This window comes from Fukomys damarensis, unplaced genomic scaffold (assembly GCF_012274545.1).
Source record: "Fukomys damarensis isolate Sample0158 unplaced genomic scaffold, DMR_v1.0_HiC HiC_scaffold_16, whole genome shotgun sequence".
Lineage (NCBI taxonomy): Eukaryota > Metazoa > Chordata > Mammalia > Rodentia > Bathyergidae > Fukomys > Fukomys damarensis.
Genome location: NW_022900928.1, coordinates 66,862,337 through 66,876,083, shown reverse-complemented (window position 1 = coordinate 66,876,083; position 13,747 = coordinate 66,862,337). Strand labels below are relative to the sequence as shown.

The 13,747-nt window shown below is 51.7% G+C and overlaps 1 protein-coding gene across 2 annotated transcripts; it reads right to left on the bottom strand.

Annotated features, from left to right (window-relative positions):
* Positions 1–11,707, bottom strand: Nlrx1 (NLR family member X1). 2 transcript variants are annotated; one of them, XM_033764386.1, is made up of 9 exons: positions 11,637–11,707; positions 11,079–11,148; positions 10,540–10,640; positions 9,469–10,088; positions 7,937–8,749; positions 2,872–3,467; positions 2,048–2,134; positions 1,066–1,317; positions 1–642 (listed from the first exon to the last, which is right to left on the bottom strand). In XM_033764386.1, the coding sequence occupies exons 1-9, from the start codon at positions 11,704–11,706 to the stop codon at positions 321–323; spliced, it is 2,931 nt and encodes a 976-aa protein (XP_033620277.1). In that variant the 5' UTR covers position 11,707; the 3' UTR covers positions 1–320. The 2 variants fall into 2 exon arrangements, with proteins under 2 accessions (XP_033620277.1, XP_033620278.1); XM_033764387.1 differs by having other exon boundaries at positions 10,552–10,640.
* Positions 11,708–13,747: the final 2,040 nt, after the last annotated feature.

Here is a 13,747-nt window from a genome sequence, read left to right as displayed (position 1 = left end):
TTTTTTTTTTCACCCTTAGTACTGGGAATAGAATCCAGGGCCCAGCATATGCTAGGTCAGCCCTTTATTACTGAGCTAGAACCCTAGCCCTTTTTGTTTTTCATTTTGAGACAGGATCTCACTAAATTGCCCGGGCTAGTCTTGAAATTGCAATCCTCCTGCCTCAGCCTCCTGATTGACTGGGCTATGACAGGCATGCACTACTGTGCCCAGCTGAGGGGACCTTTCCAGGAGTAGAACAAGCCAGGTGGGAAGGAGTTTGGGCCAGAGGGAAGGAAATCCAGCCAGTGGTCCCACAGCTAGGTCTCAGTTGCCACTATTCAGTTCCCAGGGCCTCCCAGCTGCTCCAAGAGGGCCTTGACCTCACCCTCCACTCGAAGCAGCTGAGCCTTGCGCCAGGGATTAAGGGTGGCACCTCGATTATCTTCCAGATCCCGAAGCAGCAGCTCGAGGTGGCGCCGGACCCGGGTCCAATCCCAGCTGTTGAGGTTCCGCTGTACTTCACTGAGGATCACTGACCAGTACTCCGACACAGCTGCCCCCTCAGTCAACGATGCCACAACCCGAGCACCACCTTCAGCAGTGCCCCCCAAGTCTCGCAGGACCTGGCGGCCCTCTGAGCTCAGCTCATTGAAGTAGAGGCTGGTGGGAAAGAGAAGGGCAGACCACTCATTGGGGCTCTGAGGAAGACCCAGAGGTGGATGCACAGTCAGGAGACAGGGACAGGATGGCCAACTTGGCCCCTGGCTGCCATGAGTAATAGGGTAAGAATTTGCAATGAGCCAGTAGTGGCCAGTGTTGGCCAGTGGAAGGCAGGGACTGACATGAGACTTCTGTGGGACAGGGACAACAGGCCCCTAGGAGAATGGCAGTAGGGAACACAGTCACAGAGGCCAGTCACAGAGAAGGTGGGTGAGTTCAGTACTGGTTGGCAGGGACTGGCCAAAATCCAAGAAGAGAGGACAGACACTAGGCCCAGGCCCAGAACAGTCCTGGAGTAGGAGGAACACAGTGGAAAGGAAAGGACTGAGGGGCAGGGGCCATGGAACCAGGGACAGGACTCACTGCAGCAGCTCCAGAGAAGGGTGTTCCTGGGCTGCCTTGGCCAGGGCCAGGGCTGCCTTGTCACCAGCGCCGTTGTAGGCCACGTTCAGCTCCTGCAGTTGATGGTTGTGGTCCAGCTTGGCAGCTAGCAATTCCAGGCCCTCGTCCCCAAGGCCAGTGTGCAGCAGGGACAGATGTGTCAGTGAGGTGTTTCCCTTCAGCCCCTCCAACAGCAGGGTGACACCCGCTGCAGTCAGGGGGTTGTTGGATAACCTATGACCACAAGCAACCCCAGATTATGACAGATGCCCTAGACTGGCTAAACAGGACATAATCTGGGGTGGAGACAAGCCTGTGCACAAAAAATGCAGGCTCAGGAGAAGGGGACAGTGGGTACGGCCCCTGAGAGGAGGGGCCACGAGGGAAAGTAGGCTTCTTCTTTCCTCTCTCCCCTCTTTCCATCTGTTTTGCTCCCTGACTCCTTTCTCCCCTCTCCTCCTCACTATTTCCCACCTTCCTCTGTTCACTGCCTCCCTAGCCTATGCCTTCTCCCTGCTCTCTGGCTCCTCCCTTCTGTTCCTCCTTCCCTCAGCTCCTCCTTTGTCTCCCCTCACCCCAACCAGAAATGAGGCTCCTAGTAGATCAGCCAACACTTTGAGAGCTCTTAGTAAGCGCCCAGCCCTATGGTCATCCTTGTGAGACTGTAGGTAGAGTCCTGGGAGGGATCAAGGGCTCTGTTACCAGGCAAGCAGCCCAATTATTACTGCAGCCTCTCTGCACTCAGGCTGATGTTAGCCAGGAGAGAGGCTTTCTTCGCACCTATTACTGGTAGCATCCTACCCATCTCACTAGTAATGAACCTGGGCAAGAGGTCTGCACAGGGTCTTGACTCCTACTCCCTTAACTGTGCCAGGTATGCTCTGAGGCAGGGAGTCACCCTCAACATGCACTGGCCACCAGGATGGCCAGACCCTCCCTCCCAAACTCCTCCTGGAGTACTTACCGCAGGGTGGTGATTTGGCACTGGTCATGCAGCAGCAGGTCTCGGAGGTCCCTGCAGGCCTCAGGGCCCAGGCTATTGAGTTGCAAGCTAGAAAGGGGGCCAGAGGGGAGGTGAGAGGAGGGAGTTCAGCACGGAGGCTTCCCATCTACAGCACCCTTTCCTCCCCAGACTGCCTCTACACCCACACCTACTTCCTACCTGTTACACCTGTCATCTCCACCCACACCAGACTTTATCCCACCCTGATATGGTCTGGATGTGGTTTGTTCCCCAAGAGTTCTCGAGTTAGAGGCTTGGTCCCCAGTGTGGCAGTATTGGGGACCACCACATTATGGACCAACTTGGCAGAACCTTGAGAGGGAGGCCTGTGCAGGGAAATTAGGCCACTGGGGAAAAAGTTTAATGTAGGCCTTGCAAAGTTAATGAGTCCTCCTGAAAGCAAGGCCACACTGCTCTTGGCCTCCCCTGCATGCACGTTGTAATGCAGCCTAGGGGTCCCTCTACAAAGACTGAACCAATGCAACTGCCCAATCTTGGACTCTCAGCCACCAAAACAGGGAGTTAAATACATTTCTTTTGTACTGGGGATTGAACTCAGGACCTTGCACTTTCAAGGCAGGCATGGTGCCACTGAGCTAAATTCCCAGCAACTTTTCTTTTCTTTATAAAGTATCTAACCTCAGGTGTTTTGTTATGGCAACAGAAAACAGGTGAATGAATACCCACCCTCGGGTCCTTCCTCGGGATTATTGGTTTCCCTAGCACTTTCTCTCTCCCACAACCCTCTTCTCTCTTCAGGCCTATGCCTGAGGACAGGTCCTCACCCCAGCTTCCGAGCACGCAGGAAGACAGGCATGAGTGTGCGTAGCCCAGCAGGGTCCAGTTGGCAGGAAGCCAAGTTCACCTCACCCAAGGCATGCCTTCCACTGCCCAGGACAGCTGCCACAACTGTACACTTGAGGGGTGTCATGCGCACACCTGCCAAATTGAGCTGGCGGAGGGAGCTCAGCACCTCAGCAGAGAAGCGCTGGTTCTGGAACTCGTAGTGGAAGAAGAGGTGGTCAAGGAGCTCTGAGGGGGGCAGCACCTGCTGGCCCAGCTTGCCCAGCTTCTTCTTGATGGCCTGGGCATTCTCCAGGGCATCCAGGTTCTTGATGGGGCAGCCGAGCTGAGCCAGCACAGCCCGGTTGTGGGCAGACAGAAGCCCCCCCATGAACATGGGGAAGAGCTCAAAGACTTCATCCTCTGGGGGCTCATCGGGGTGGCGCCGGGGCCCCTCCACACCCAGGATACTAGCACCCATCTGGTCTAGAACATCATCATTGTAGTAGTCCTCCTCTCTGAACATCTCCAGCACCATGGCCTGGGCCACAGCCTCCCGGCTCTTCCCCACCACGCGCCCAAACACTCGAGGAACCACCTGCAAAAGCAGCAAGGAGGGTGCTATGACCGGTGTGCTTATTCTGCCACCAAGGCACGGCTTAAGGTTTACCCGCTCCTGCTCCAGCCTCATGATTTGCTGGATCACACTACTCCCCTGTTGCAATACCTCCATGGTACCCCAATGCCTGTGTGGCAAACTAAACAGCCTAGAATGCAACACTTTGCTTAATCCAGCCCCAGCTGGGCCTTTCCAGGGCTCTCAAACATCTGTCTCATCCAAGTATTAGGAACTTCTTTCTTTTTCCTAAACACCCACACATTTTCAAGCAAGGGAGATGGTAGGGAGGAGTGAGCATACACAGTTGTCCCTTTGTGTCTGCATGGGCTTGGTTCCCAGGACACGCACAAAGACCAAAAATCCATAAATGCTTAAATCCCTTATATAAAATGCTACAGTGTTTGCATATGGCTAACACTCAACCTCCTGTATATTTTTGTTTTATTTTTTTGAGACAGGGTCTCACTATGTAGTTGAGACTGACCTGGAACTCACTATATAGCCCAGGCTGGTCTCGAACTCACAGCGATCCTCCTGCCTCAGCCTCCCGAGTGCTGGGATTACAGGTATGCACCAACATGCCCGGCAACCTCCTGTATATTTTAAATCATCTCTAGAATACTTAAGATCCTTAATGTAATATAAAAGCTATGTAGCTGGGTGTGATGGCGCATGCCTGTAATCTCAGCACTCGGGAGGCTGAGGCAGGAGGATCACTGTGAGTTCGAGACCAGCATGGGCTATATAGTGAGTTCCAGGTCAGTCTCAACTACATAGTGAGACCCTGTCTCAAAAAAAAAAAAAAGCTATGTAAATAACTATTACACTATGACTACACTATGTAAGGTGTTACAGTGGATTGAAAAAGTCTGTACGTGTTCAATACAGATGCAATTTTTTACAAAAAAATCTTGTGTGTGTGCATGCATGTGTGAATGGGAATTGAACCCAGGACCTTGTGCATACCAAACACCTGATGTACAACTACATCTCAGTCCCGTTCTTTTTCAAATATCTTCAACTGCAGTTCGCCTAATATATGGGTATGGCACCAATGGATGCAGATGGCCAGCTGGGTAATGCACTTAATTTGATCCTGGGCTGGGTGTCATGAATACATCACTCTCTCAACATTCTCATCATCACAGCAGCTATGCGGGATGTAGGCTCTGGGGGATGTGGCCCCTGCCAAATACAGTGCACCCATCATAAGCCCCCACCCTACTCACCACGCCCCTGGCCTTTCAGCTTTTCTCGTCCTTTCGCAATGCCAGTGTCTCGCCTCCTTCAGAGCCTCCAGAATGCTGTCTCTTCCTGAGGAATTTCCCCCAGTTCCCCTCTTGACTAATCCTACAGGGATCGCACTGAACACCCTTCCACAGAAAAGCTTTCCCGATCACCCACCCCAACCCCAAGGTTCTCCCAGCACACACTTTACAGCACCTGGAACTTTTCTTTCTAGGCATTTGTCATAATTTTTCATTATATAGTTATGTTGATTTGTGTGTATGAGTGTTCAGACTAAGATCAGAAAGGGCAGAAACCTGAAATTATGTTCACGGATTTTTCCCTCAAAATCTCAACACACTGCCTTGCCCTCAGTAGGCATTCCAATATTTGACAAATGAATGTCTGGGGAGATTTCTAAAGTCATCTCCCACCCTGAAATGGTTCTAGTGTTTTTTTGGTTGTGGTGCTGGGGATTGAACCCAGGTCCTCACACATGCTAGGTAAATGCTCTACCACTGAACTACACTCTTAGCCCCCTTGCAGTGGTTCTGAAAGACAAGAGGGAAGGTTCTATTCCTCTGTCACTGAACTATGAGACAGTTTTGTAGCCCCTCCTCTAATGTCTGGGTTTTTTCACTTGAGGGGAGTTGGGAGACAGGGTCTATTTATGTAGTCTAGGCTGGCCTTGAATTGGCCAGGTATCCCAATGTGGCCTCAAACTCTCAATCTTCCTGCTTCAGCTTCCTAAGAGATCCCAAGTTTTTTCACTTTCTTTGTTTGTTTTGCTTTTTGTGGTATTGAGGATTAAACCCAGGGCCTTTGCACTGAGCTACATCCCTAGCCATTTTTATTTTTTGAGACAGGATCTCCCTAAATCACTAAATTCTTCAGGTTGAAATTAAAACATATGATCCTCCTGCCTCAGCCTTCCAGAGTGCTAGGATTATAGGCATGTGCCAACACTCCCAGCTTCTCACTTTGTATAAGAGAGGTTCCTGCTGTGGAGGTGGCAGTGCTCCTCCTCCAAACTCATCTGGGGACAGGACTAGAAATGTCACCTGATGAAGCTGAATCAATAGCATCATGAGAGCATGGTACACACTTCTATAATCCAGTATTTGGAAGGCTGAGGCAGGAGGATCACCAAGGCCAGCATGAGGTACATAATGAGTTCAAGGACAGCCTGAACTGCCTAGCAAGATCCTGTCTCAAAAATTTTTTAAAGCATATGAAGAGGGTTGGAGTGTAACTAGAACACTTGCCTAACATGTTCAAGGCCCTGGGTTTGACACCCAGAATTGCAAAATCAAAACAAAACAGAACAACAACAATAATAATAAAATGAAAAACAGCAACAAAAACATAGGTTTATGAGGAGACAGTCAGAATCAGTCTTCTGCTAGGAAAATCCTCCCTTGGAAAAGGGTGTGATGGATACTGGAGAACTCTCCATCCCATCTGCAATCCTAACACACACAGCAAGCACATCCTGAAATGTATGGGGTAGCCTCAGCTGTAGCTGTGACCTCCCCATCTGAGGCAGTGGGGGCTGCATGAGCCTGCTTTTGTTTGAGAAACAATGAAATAGCACCTACTGTCTTCCAGACCCTGAGGACGAATTCATTTAATCCTCATTTTACACCAATTATCATAAATTCTATTCTTATTTCCTTTTAACTGGTGAGGAATCTGAAGCACGGAGAAGTTAAGTAACTTGTCAAGAGTCACACAGCTAGTAAATGGCAGAGCCCGGGATTTGAATCCAGGTTGCTAGACTGTCGGATCCTTGTTCTTAATCTCTACGCTTTGTTGTCTATAAAAAGAAAAACTTGCTGAAATTCTGTGAACACTAACCAAGTCTCTGCCTTTTCAATATCACTTACTGACATAGTCCTAGAAAAATTAGGGTAACCTAGTGAGGCACCACAGCTGGGAAGAAATATCCCTAAAAAGTCAGGAGAGTTTAGGGCCAGGAATTTAGCTTGGTGGTTCCACCATCTGCTTCGCAAGCGCAAGGTCTTGAGTTTGATCCCTGGTACTAAAAAAAATAAAATATCAGGATAGTTTAGCAGAAAGAACATAGCAGTCAGAATTACAGCACTCTGCTCATTTCCCAGCTATTCTGCTTACTATCTGAGTGACCTCGGACAAGCTTGTTCTCTCTGCCTCAGTTTCTTCTTTTGTGAGGCAGGTGGTGGAACCACTGAGCTAAATCCCCAGCCTTCAGTTTCTTCATTTATAAAAGGGATCATAAAGCCAGGCATGGTGGTGTACAACTGCAACTCCAGCACTTGAGAGGCCGATGCAAGAGGACTGATGTAAGCCTGGGCTACATAGTGAGTTAAAGCCCAGCCTGGACTGCACAGCGAGACTCTGTTTCAAAAAAAAAACACCAAAAATTAAAAATCTATACAAAGGGATCATGATAATATTTCATCTCCAGGTTGATACGAAAACTGAAAGGAAGAAACCTGAGGAAATGCCAGGCAGACAGCGAGGAGTGGCTCTCTGCCCCCAGGAACTCCACACACCTGCCTGCTCCTGGGCCAATCCTCAGGCCCTCACTGGCTTTCAGGAGCAGGCCTGCACCCAGGATTGAGTATCCTAAGCCAATTACCAATGCCATTCACCCTCCCAGTATAAATGAATAAAACAGCATCTGCTTTATAAACCTGTCTCTGGTGATTGAGTTAGTATGAGTCATCGTTCCCAGAGCCCAATCATGTCTAGGGAAACAGATGCAATCAAGTTTCTGAGCTGACAGAGCAAAGGACAGAGCCTGGACCGTAGTGACCCCCTGCTTCCTGGCAACAAAGACTGGGAGGAGAGATGGAAGAAGGCAATCATTGTTAATCGATCTGGGACTGTCAGTGAAGTCCCCATGCCCTCAAATCACCCCCAGCCCCACGCCTTTCCCAGCCTATGGCTTCTCTCCCCTCATTCTTCAGGCCTCCACCTTCATAGAAACCAGATTGTCCAGAGCTAAAATCGGAGCTCAGGTGAAGATTTGAACCCATGCAAAAGGCAGTGCTTTCCCACTGGGAGAGGGCCAGAGCTGTAGCTAAATGGTGCTGCGCCTGCCTGGCAAGCACAAAGTCCTGAGTTCGATCACTGGTGGGGTGGGTACTGGGAGAGGAGCGAGTGCTCAAGGAGCCAAAAGGTGGGTGGTTTGGGGTTCTGAGAGGGAAGAGCAAGGTTGGGGGTCCTAGGGCTGTTACCTTGAGCAAGTTGAAGAGCAGAGGCAGAATCCGCAGAGGGAGTAGCTTGGCCACGATGCCCAGTACCAGGCTGACATCCTCGCCAACACGGCCCACGAGCTCAGCTGCCTCCTTGCCCACCCGCTGCAGGGTTGTCTTGCGCAAACCCAGCACGATGTAAAGGGCAGCCAGGTACTCCTGCATGGCAGGCACAGTGAACACGAAAGTACCCTGATGTCCCGGCTCCACACACGGGGCCAGGAAAAACCTCAGGGCATCCCGGCGGAAGATGTGCAACAGCTGGAACTCCTCTTCTGTCTTGATGCCAGCCTCCAAGCAACCACGGACATCCTCCTCAGAGAAGTAGGTCTTGCGGGAGGACACACCCTCGTAGGCCAACTTGCCCATGGTTCGGGCTGCGTAGGCCATCAGGGATAAATTGGAGGGGTCAGTACTGTCCAGTGTTTCCCCGCTGAAGTTGAGCCGCAGAAAGCTGGTGTAGATGCTTGTGAGGGTCTGGCCGGCAGGCGTCGGGGCATGAAGGAAATGCAAGGTGGCGCAGACAAGCCAGCAGTAGGAGGGCAGAAAGCAGGCAGCGGCGATCTGGTGGTGGCCCTCCAAGTTCCGGGACAGCATCTGCACCAGGTGGTCCCGCTGAGCTGGTGTGGCTGAGAAACCTGCACTGTGCCCACAGTCAGGCTGGTTGAGGCGGAGTTGGAAATAGAGCTTCTGTAAGTTGGTATCAGAGAAGCCACAGATCTCACCATAGCGGCCCACGTATTTGCTGGGAATGCGGCCGATGGCAGAGGGCCGGGTGGTCACCAGAATGCTGGCCTGGGAAGGGCATATATGAGGGTTAAAAAAGACCTTTCAGGCATGCCTGTAATCCCAGCAATGAGAAGCTGAGGCCTGCCTGGGCTACATAGTGAGTTCAAGGCTGGCCTGAACTGCCTAGCAAGACCCTGTCTCAAAAAAAAATAAATAAATAAAATAAAATAAGACCTGAGTGCCCTGATTACCTCAAGCTCCTGAAGACTGAGTGTCTATCCAGGGATGAAGGGAACAATAACTACAATAATTGTAACTAATAACTACTGAACATCTATGATGGTCCAGGGCAGAGTTTAAGCACATTACACAGGATCTCATTTGATGAGTACAACTCTAGGATACCAGAAACTGAAGCTTGGGGAAGTTAGTGACTCACTCAGCATCACATAACTGGGAAGTAGAAAGGCCAGGATTTGAACTAACCCAGTGTCTATCCTACCCAACAAATATGTGGGCCAGGACACCAGACTCCCTAGAGTGGTAATGGCAAATTTTTTAGAGACTGAGTCCCCAGACTGCAACCCCAAACCCACTTACTTATCTCAATGTGCCAACAGTGTAATTAAACCTGAAAATCAAGATTTCAGTTTAGAAAAAACAGCTCATACACTTGGCTGGCATGCCGACAGCAAGGGCTCTGTGTGCCTGCTGTGGCACATGTGCCTTACCTGTAAGGCAGGTCAAGCACCAGCAGTGGCAGAGTGTGGCAAGAGGTCACCCACCTCAGGCAGCATGTACTTGCGCAGCAGGTTGACAATGATGGCAGCTGGTGCAGCCGGCTCCTTGGGGTCACTACAAAGCGCTGTGCCTGCCAGCCGGAAGTCCAGGTTGAGACGCTCCAAGCCATGGAGCATGAAGAGCAGGCGGGGCCCGGCAGCAGACATCAGGGGCAGAATCTCCTTTAGGGGTGGATATCGCTGGGCGACAAGCTGGCACAAAGAGGCAGGGGCTCGGCCCAGGGACGACAGGTCCTCACAGGAGAAGGGGATCACCAGCTTGAAGGCTGGCAGCCGCCCATAACACCAGTCCAGAACCATCTTGCGCACTAATGTGCTCTTGCCTGTGCCCACCGTCCCATATAGTACCACTGTCTGCACCCGGCGCCCACAGGCATCTGGGTTGAAGAGCTGAGACAGGGCCAGTGGGGGGAGCCCAACTGAGGGTGAATGATGATCCAAGGCCAGCCCCGAAGATGGGCAAAGCAGCTCATCAGGGGTGCTCTCTCGGATCACAGGGTCCACATGGACCGTGTCGAGAGCAAACGTTGGGCCAAACTGGCGCTCCTCCCTGGGCAGCCGGCTGAACCACTCAGCCAGGTTCTGGCGGTGCCGATGGATAGCTTCTAGATAGGAAGATGAGAGATTTGGGTCAGGGAAAGTGGCTGGAGATGCTGGAGTTAGGGTCAGCATGAGCCAAGACACAGCACCCAGGGACACTGGTGGCCAGGACTCTCTCAGAAAATAGGGGTGTCTGAAGAGTTTGGAGCCCCTATGGCAGAAGGTGAGGAGCCTCTGGAATGTAATACTGAAGCCATACTGGCTGGCTTCATAGTTAGGTGTCTTTGCATAGTCTTAACCTGGTTACCAGCCCCAAAGTCAGATGAAGGTAGAGAGCCTGTCTCCAACTGCTTTGTACATGAGTATTGCAGGCAGGGATCACAGACAGACAGGAGGGAGAGAGGCAGGGAAGGAGAGGCCGCTGAAGGATGAGGGCTGTGGATCCTCTGTGCTTCTCTCATCCTGCTTCTCCCCCCAGGCCCCGCCCCTCCACTCCTCCCTCCATCTGGATCCTACCCAGTCCTTTACCAGCTGCAGAGGTGCTCTGGAACATCTGTCCATGCCTCCCTGCTGGGGTAGCACTGTTTGCTGAGCTTCTACGGTGGCGTACCAAGACCCTGGGAGCAAGGAAAGGATGTGAGCTGGGGCTTGGATACGGGACTCACCCCTATACAGGCTGAGTCCAGTCTGTACTGCCGAACTTCCCACTGCATGAGACCCAAGCCTGACACTGGATACCCAATTCTCACATCTTCCAAAGGACTAAGTCTTCATCCCTGGCCCTATGCCCCGCTACCAACTGCCTGCATGGAACTCAGGATGGTAAATCTAGGTCCACCCATTTCTCACAGGTGCTCCATTCCCCTCAGCATGACTTTTACATAGATCATCTAAACCAACTTCCTCCAGGGCCTGGGAGCCGCCTCTCTGCCCTCCCCACTCCCAGAACACCAATTTCCTCTTCAAGGCGATCAACTTAGTGTCATGTCCAGGCCCTCTTCAGTCTCCTGGGCTGTGCCCAAGATGCATTCTAAGGCATGACACCAAAGCCTCACCTAAGGGGCCCAAGGAGATGCTCCCCTTTCGGGGGCCAACGCCAGTGGATCAGGAAAGGGGTACGATCATCTACAGAGAGAAGGAAGAAACATCTACAGATCCCACCCACAGACATTCCCCCACCCATACACAGACCCCTTAACAAGAAGCACCCCTCTGTAGCAGTTATTATGCAATCCTATATTTTATTATATGATTATTTTATTAACATTCACCCCTTCTTAAGAGCAGGAACCACATCTGCTTTTATTCAATGTTATATACCTAGACTTAACCCAGGGTTGGGCACGTGGCCAACACTTATTTAATATCAGTTAAATGCAAAAGAAAATCAGGCAAATACTCCTGGACTTGTACAGCTATAAGGGACCCAGAAGATCATCTAGTCCCAGCAACAGGAAGCTCAGGGACGTGAGGTGACATGGGAAGGTCACCAGCTAGAGAAGCAGAGCTGCGCCTAGTGCCTCTGGCACCTGGGTCCTTGCTCTCTAGGAGACACCATCTGGACTCTGAAGAGCAAGGAGAGGTAGAAAGAGAAGCCCCTGCTTCCTGCTCACCTGGTGGCCTGGGTGTTCTTCCCAGACCAGAGCCCCAAGAGGCCCTGGACAAATGGTGGCCCCACCTCATCCTGGAAGAAAAGGTCAGAGCCTGGGAGACTTAGCACCACCTTCTAGGCTGTTTCCCTGCAAGAAGAATGGTGTGAATGTATGGCCACCACCACCACCTCTCCTCCCACCCACACACCCTCAACCCATGCCAGTGAGGGACATTCCCCCAGGCCAGGTTCAGCCTTCCTTCAGATGTCAGCATTGCTGTTTCCCTGGCCTGCTTCCAGCTCCCCTTTCTCTGATATTCCCTACCTGTATGATCCCATTTCATCTCCTACCACCTCTTGCATCTTTCCTGAGGCTTCACAAGTGCCGTAGCCCTGACTTAAAGCTCAATATCTGCTTGTAGAAGCTGGGTGCAGTGGCACACGCCTGTAATCCCAGCATTCACAAAGATGAAGCTGAAGGATCACCACAAACTTCAGGCCAGCCTGGGCTACAGAGAGCAAGACCTTGTCTCAAAATACAAAACAAAAATCTGCTTTTAGGTGTACCCTCCCCTGCCTTGGCTGCCTGTGAGCTCAGATAACAGTCCTGTGTTCATTTTCAATAGCTTTCCTGAGCCTACATTTTCCAGTAATTATTATCCACTCCCTTCTGCCTTTGGTCCCCAGCCATCAGATCCTTTTATCTGAGTTCTAATAGTTTTATCGTTTTATCTTCTCTGTGACTTTTATGTAACTGCCTTTGAGGCTGACATAAATAATAAATGAACTTCCGACTTGACATATCCACAACGATATTCTGCTTCAAACATTACCCGTGCGAAACTGGACTCATCATTCCCTCTCTCCTTCTAGTTACTTTGCCATGGCTTTTCCTCAGTGGACCCTGGAAACCTGACCTCTTCCTCCCCTGCCCATTCCATCAGTGGAAACTGTTCTCTAGCCCCACTGCACTGCTCTGCCTTCCAGTCACCCATCCCAGAGCCAATGCAAACTCTGGATTTACAGGATGCCCATTTCCACAGGACTGCTCTGCCTGCAGTCTCTACCCATTCCAGTCCTCTGGTCCAGAATGCCCTAAAGTCCTACTTACAGGTAACCAACGCTTGGCCCATGATTATTTTGAGTTTGCCCCCAGCCTCCTTCTCCAGGCTCACTGCATTCTTGCTCTTTCTGAACTTTGTGCTCACTTTTTTTCAACTCAGAATGCCCTCTTTTCACTATCAGAATGCTACCCAGTCTTTTAATAGCCTTCTCTCAGGAAGCCTTTCCTGAACCCCACAGCTCCCTTAAATACAGGGCGAGCCCAGAGATTAAGGGAGGGCACCCTTCTCTAATTGGCTGCTAGGGTGGCATAGTTTAGCAGGCCCAACCGGTGCAGCAGCTCGCTAGGGTATTGAGGGACTCAAAGCAGGAGTACCAGCAGATGGGGAAGGGTTAAGGGCATCCCCACCAAAATAAAAACTTGGGTAAGTTCAGGGTTAGCATTATATCCAGGGACCTGGGTCAAGGTGGAATGCACAGGGACAGAGCAATACTCTGCCGATCACCAAGTCTCCAGGGTGGTACAGAGAGTGTTCTCACAGGTCCAGAGTCGCCCACCAGACTAGGTCCCAAGCAGCTCTCCTACTTTCAGATGGCTTTGGGGACCCACGGGAAATTGAGATCGCCTCCCCGAACCCAAGCCCAGCCCGGTGCTACTTATTCCAGTCGAAAACTCCCAGCCGCACTTCTCAGCGCCTTCCCACTCTGCACCCCTCCCGTGTCCCCACCATACGCAGCCGCCTAGCCCGGCCAGAGGGGCGACCAACCCAGCTAGGCCTTTACCCGCGACTGCCCAGGCCCGGGAGCCCGTCGCCGCGGCCCTGTCGCGCTGACTCCTAGTTCCCGGCTCGCTCGCGCTGCACTTGTCGAAAACTCCCAGCCGCACTTCTCAGCGCCTTCCCACTCTGCACCCCTCCCGTGTCCCCACCATACGCAGCCGCCTAGCCCGGCCAGAGGGGCGACCAACCCAGCTAGGCCTTTACCCGCGACTGCCCAGGCCCGGGAGCCCGTCGCCGCGGCCCTGTCGCGCTGACTCCTAGTTCCCGGCTCGCTCGCGCTGCACTTTTTGCC

What these genes read in the sequence shown, in the direction of transcription:
- Nlrx1 (XM_033764386.1), bottom strand. Translation starts at nt 11,706, where the DNA reads ATGAGGTGGGGCCACCATTTGTCCAGGGCCTCTTGGGGCTCTGGTCTG. An exon ending in CATCTCCTTGGGCCCCTTAG is followed by an intron (nt 10,641 to 11,078) that starts GTGAGGCTTTGG and finishes CCTTGCTCCCAG; the next exon opens with GGTCTTGGTACGCCACCGTA. An exon ending in TGCAGCTGGTAAAGGACTGG is followed by an intron (nt 10,089 to 10,539) that starts GTAGGATCCAGA and finishes CTTCCTATCTAG; the next exon opens with AAGCTATCCATCGGCACCGC.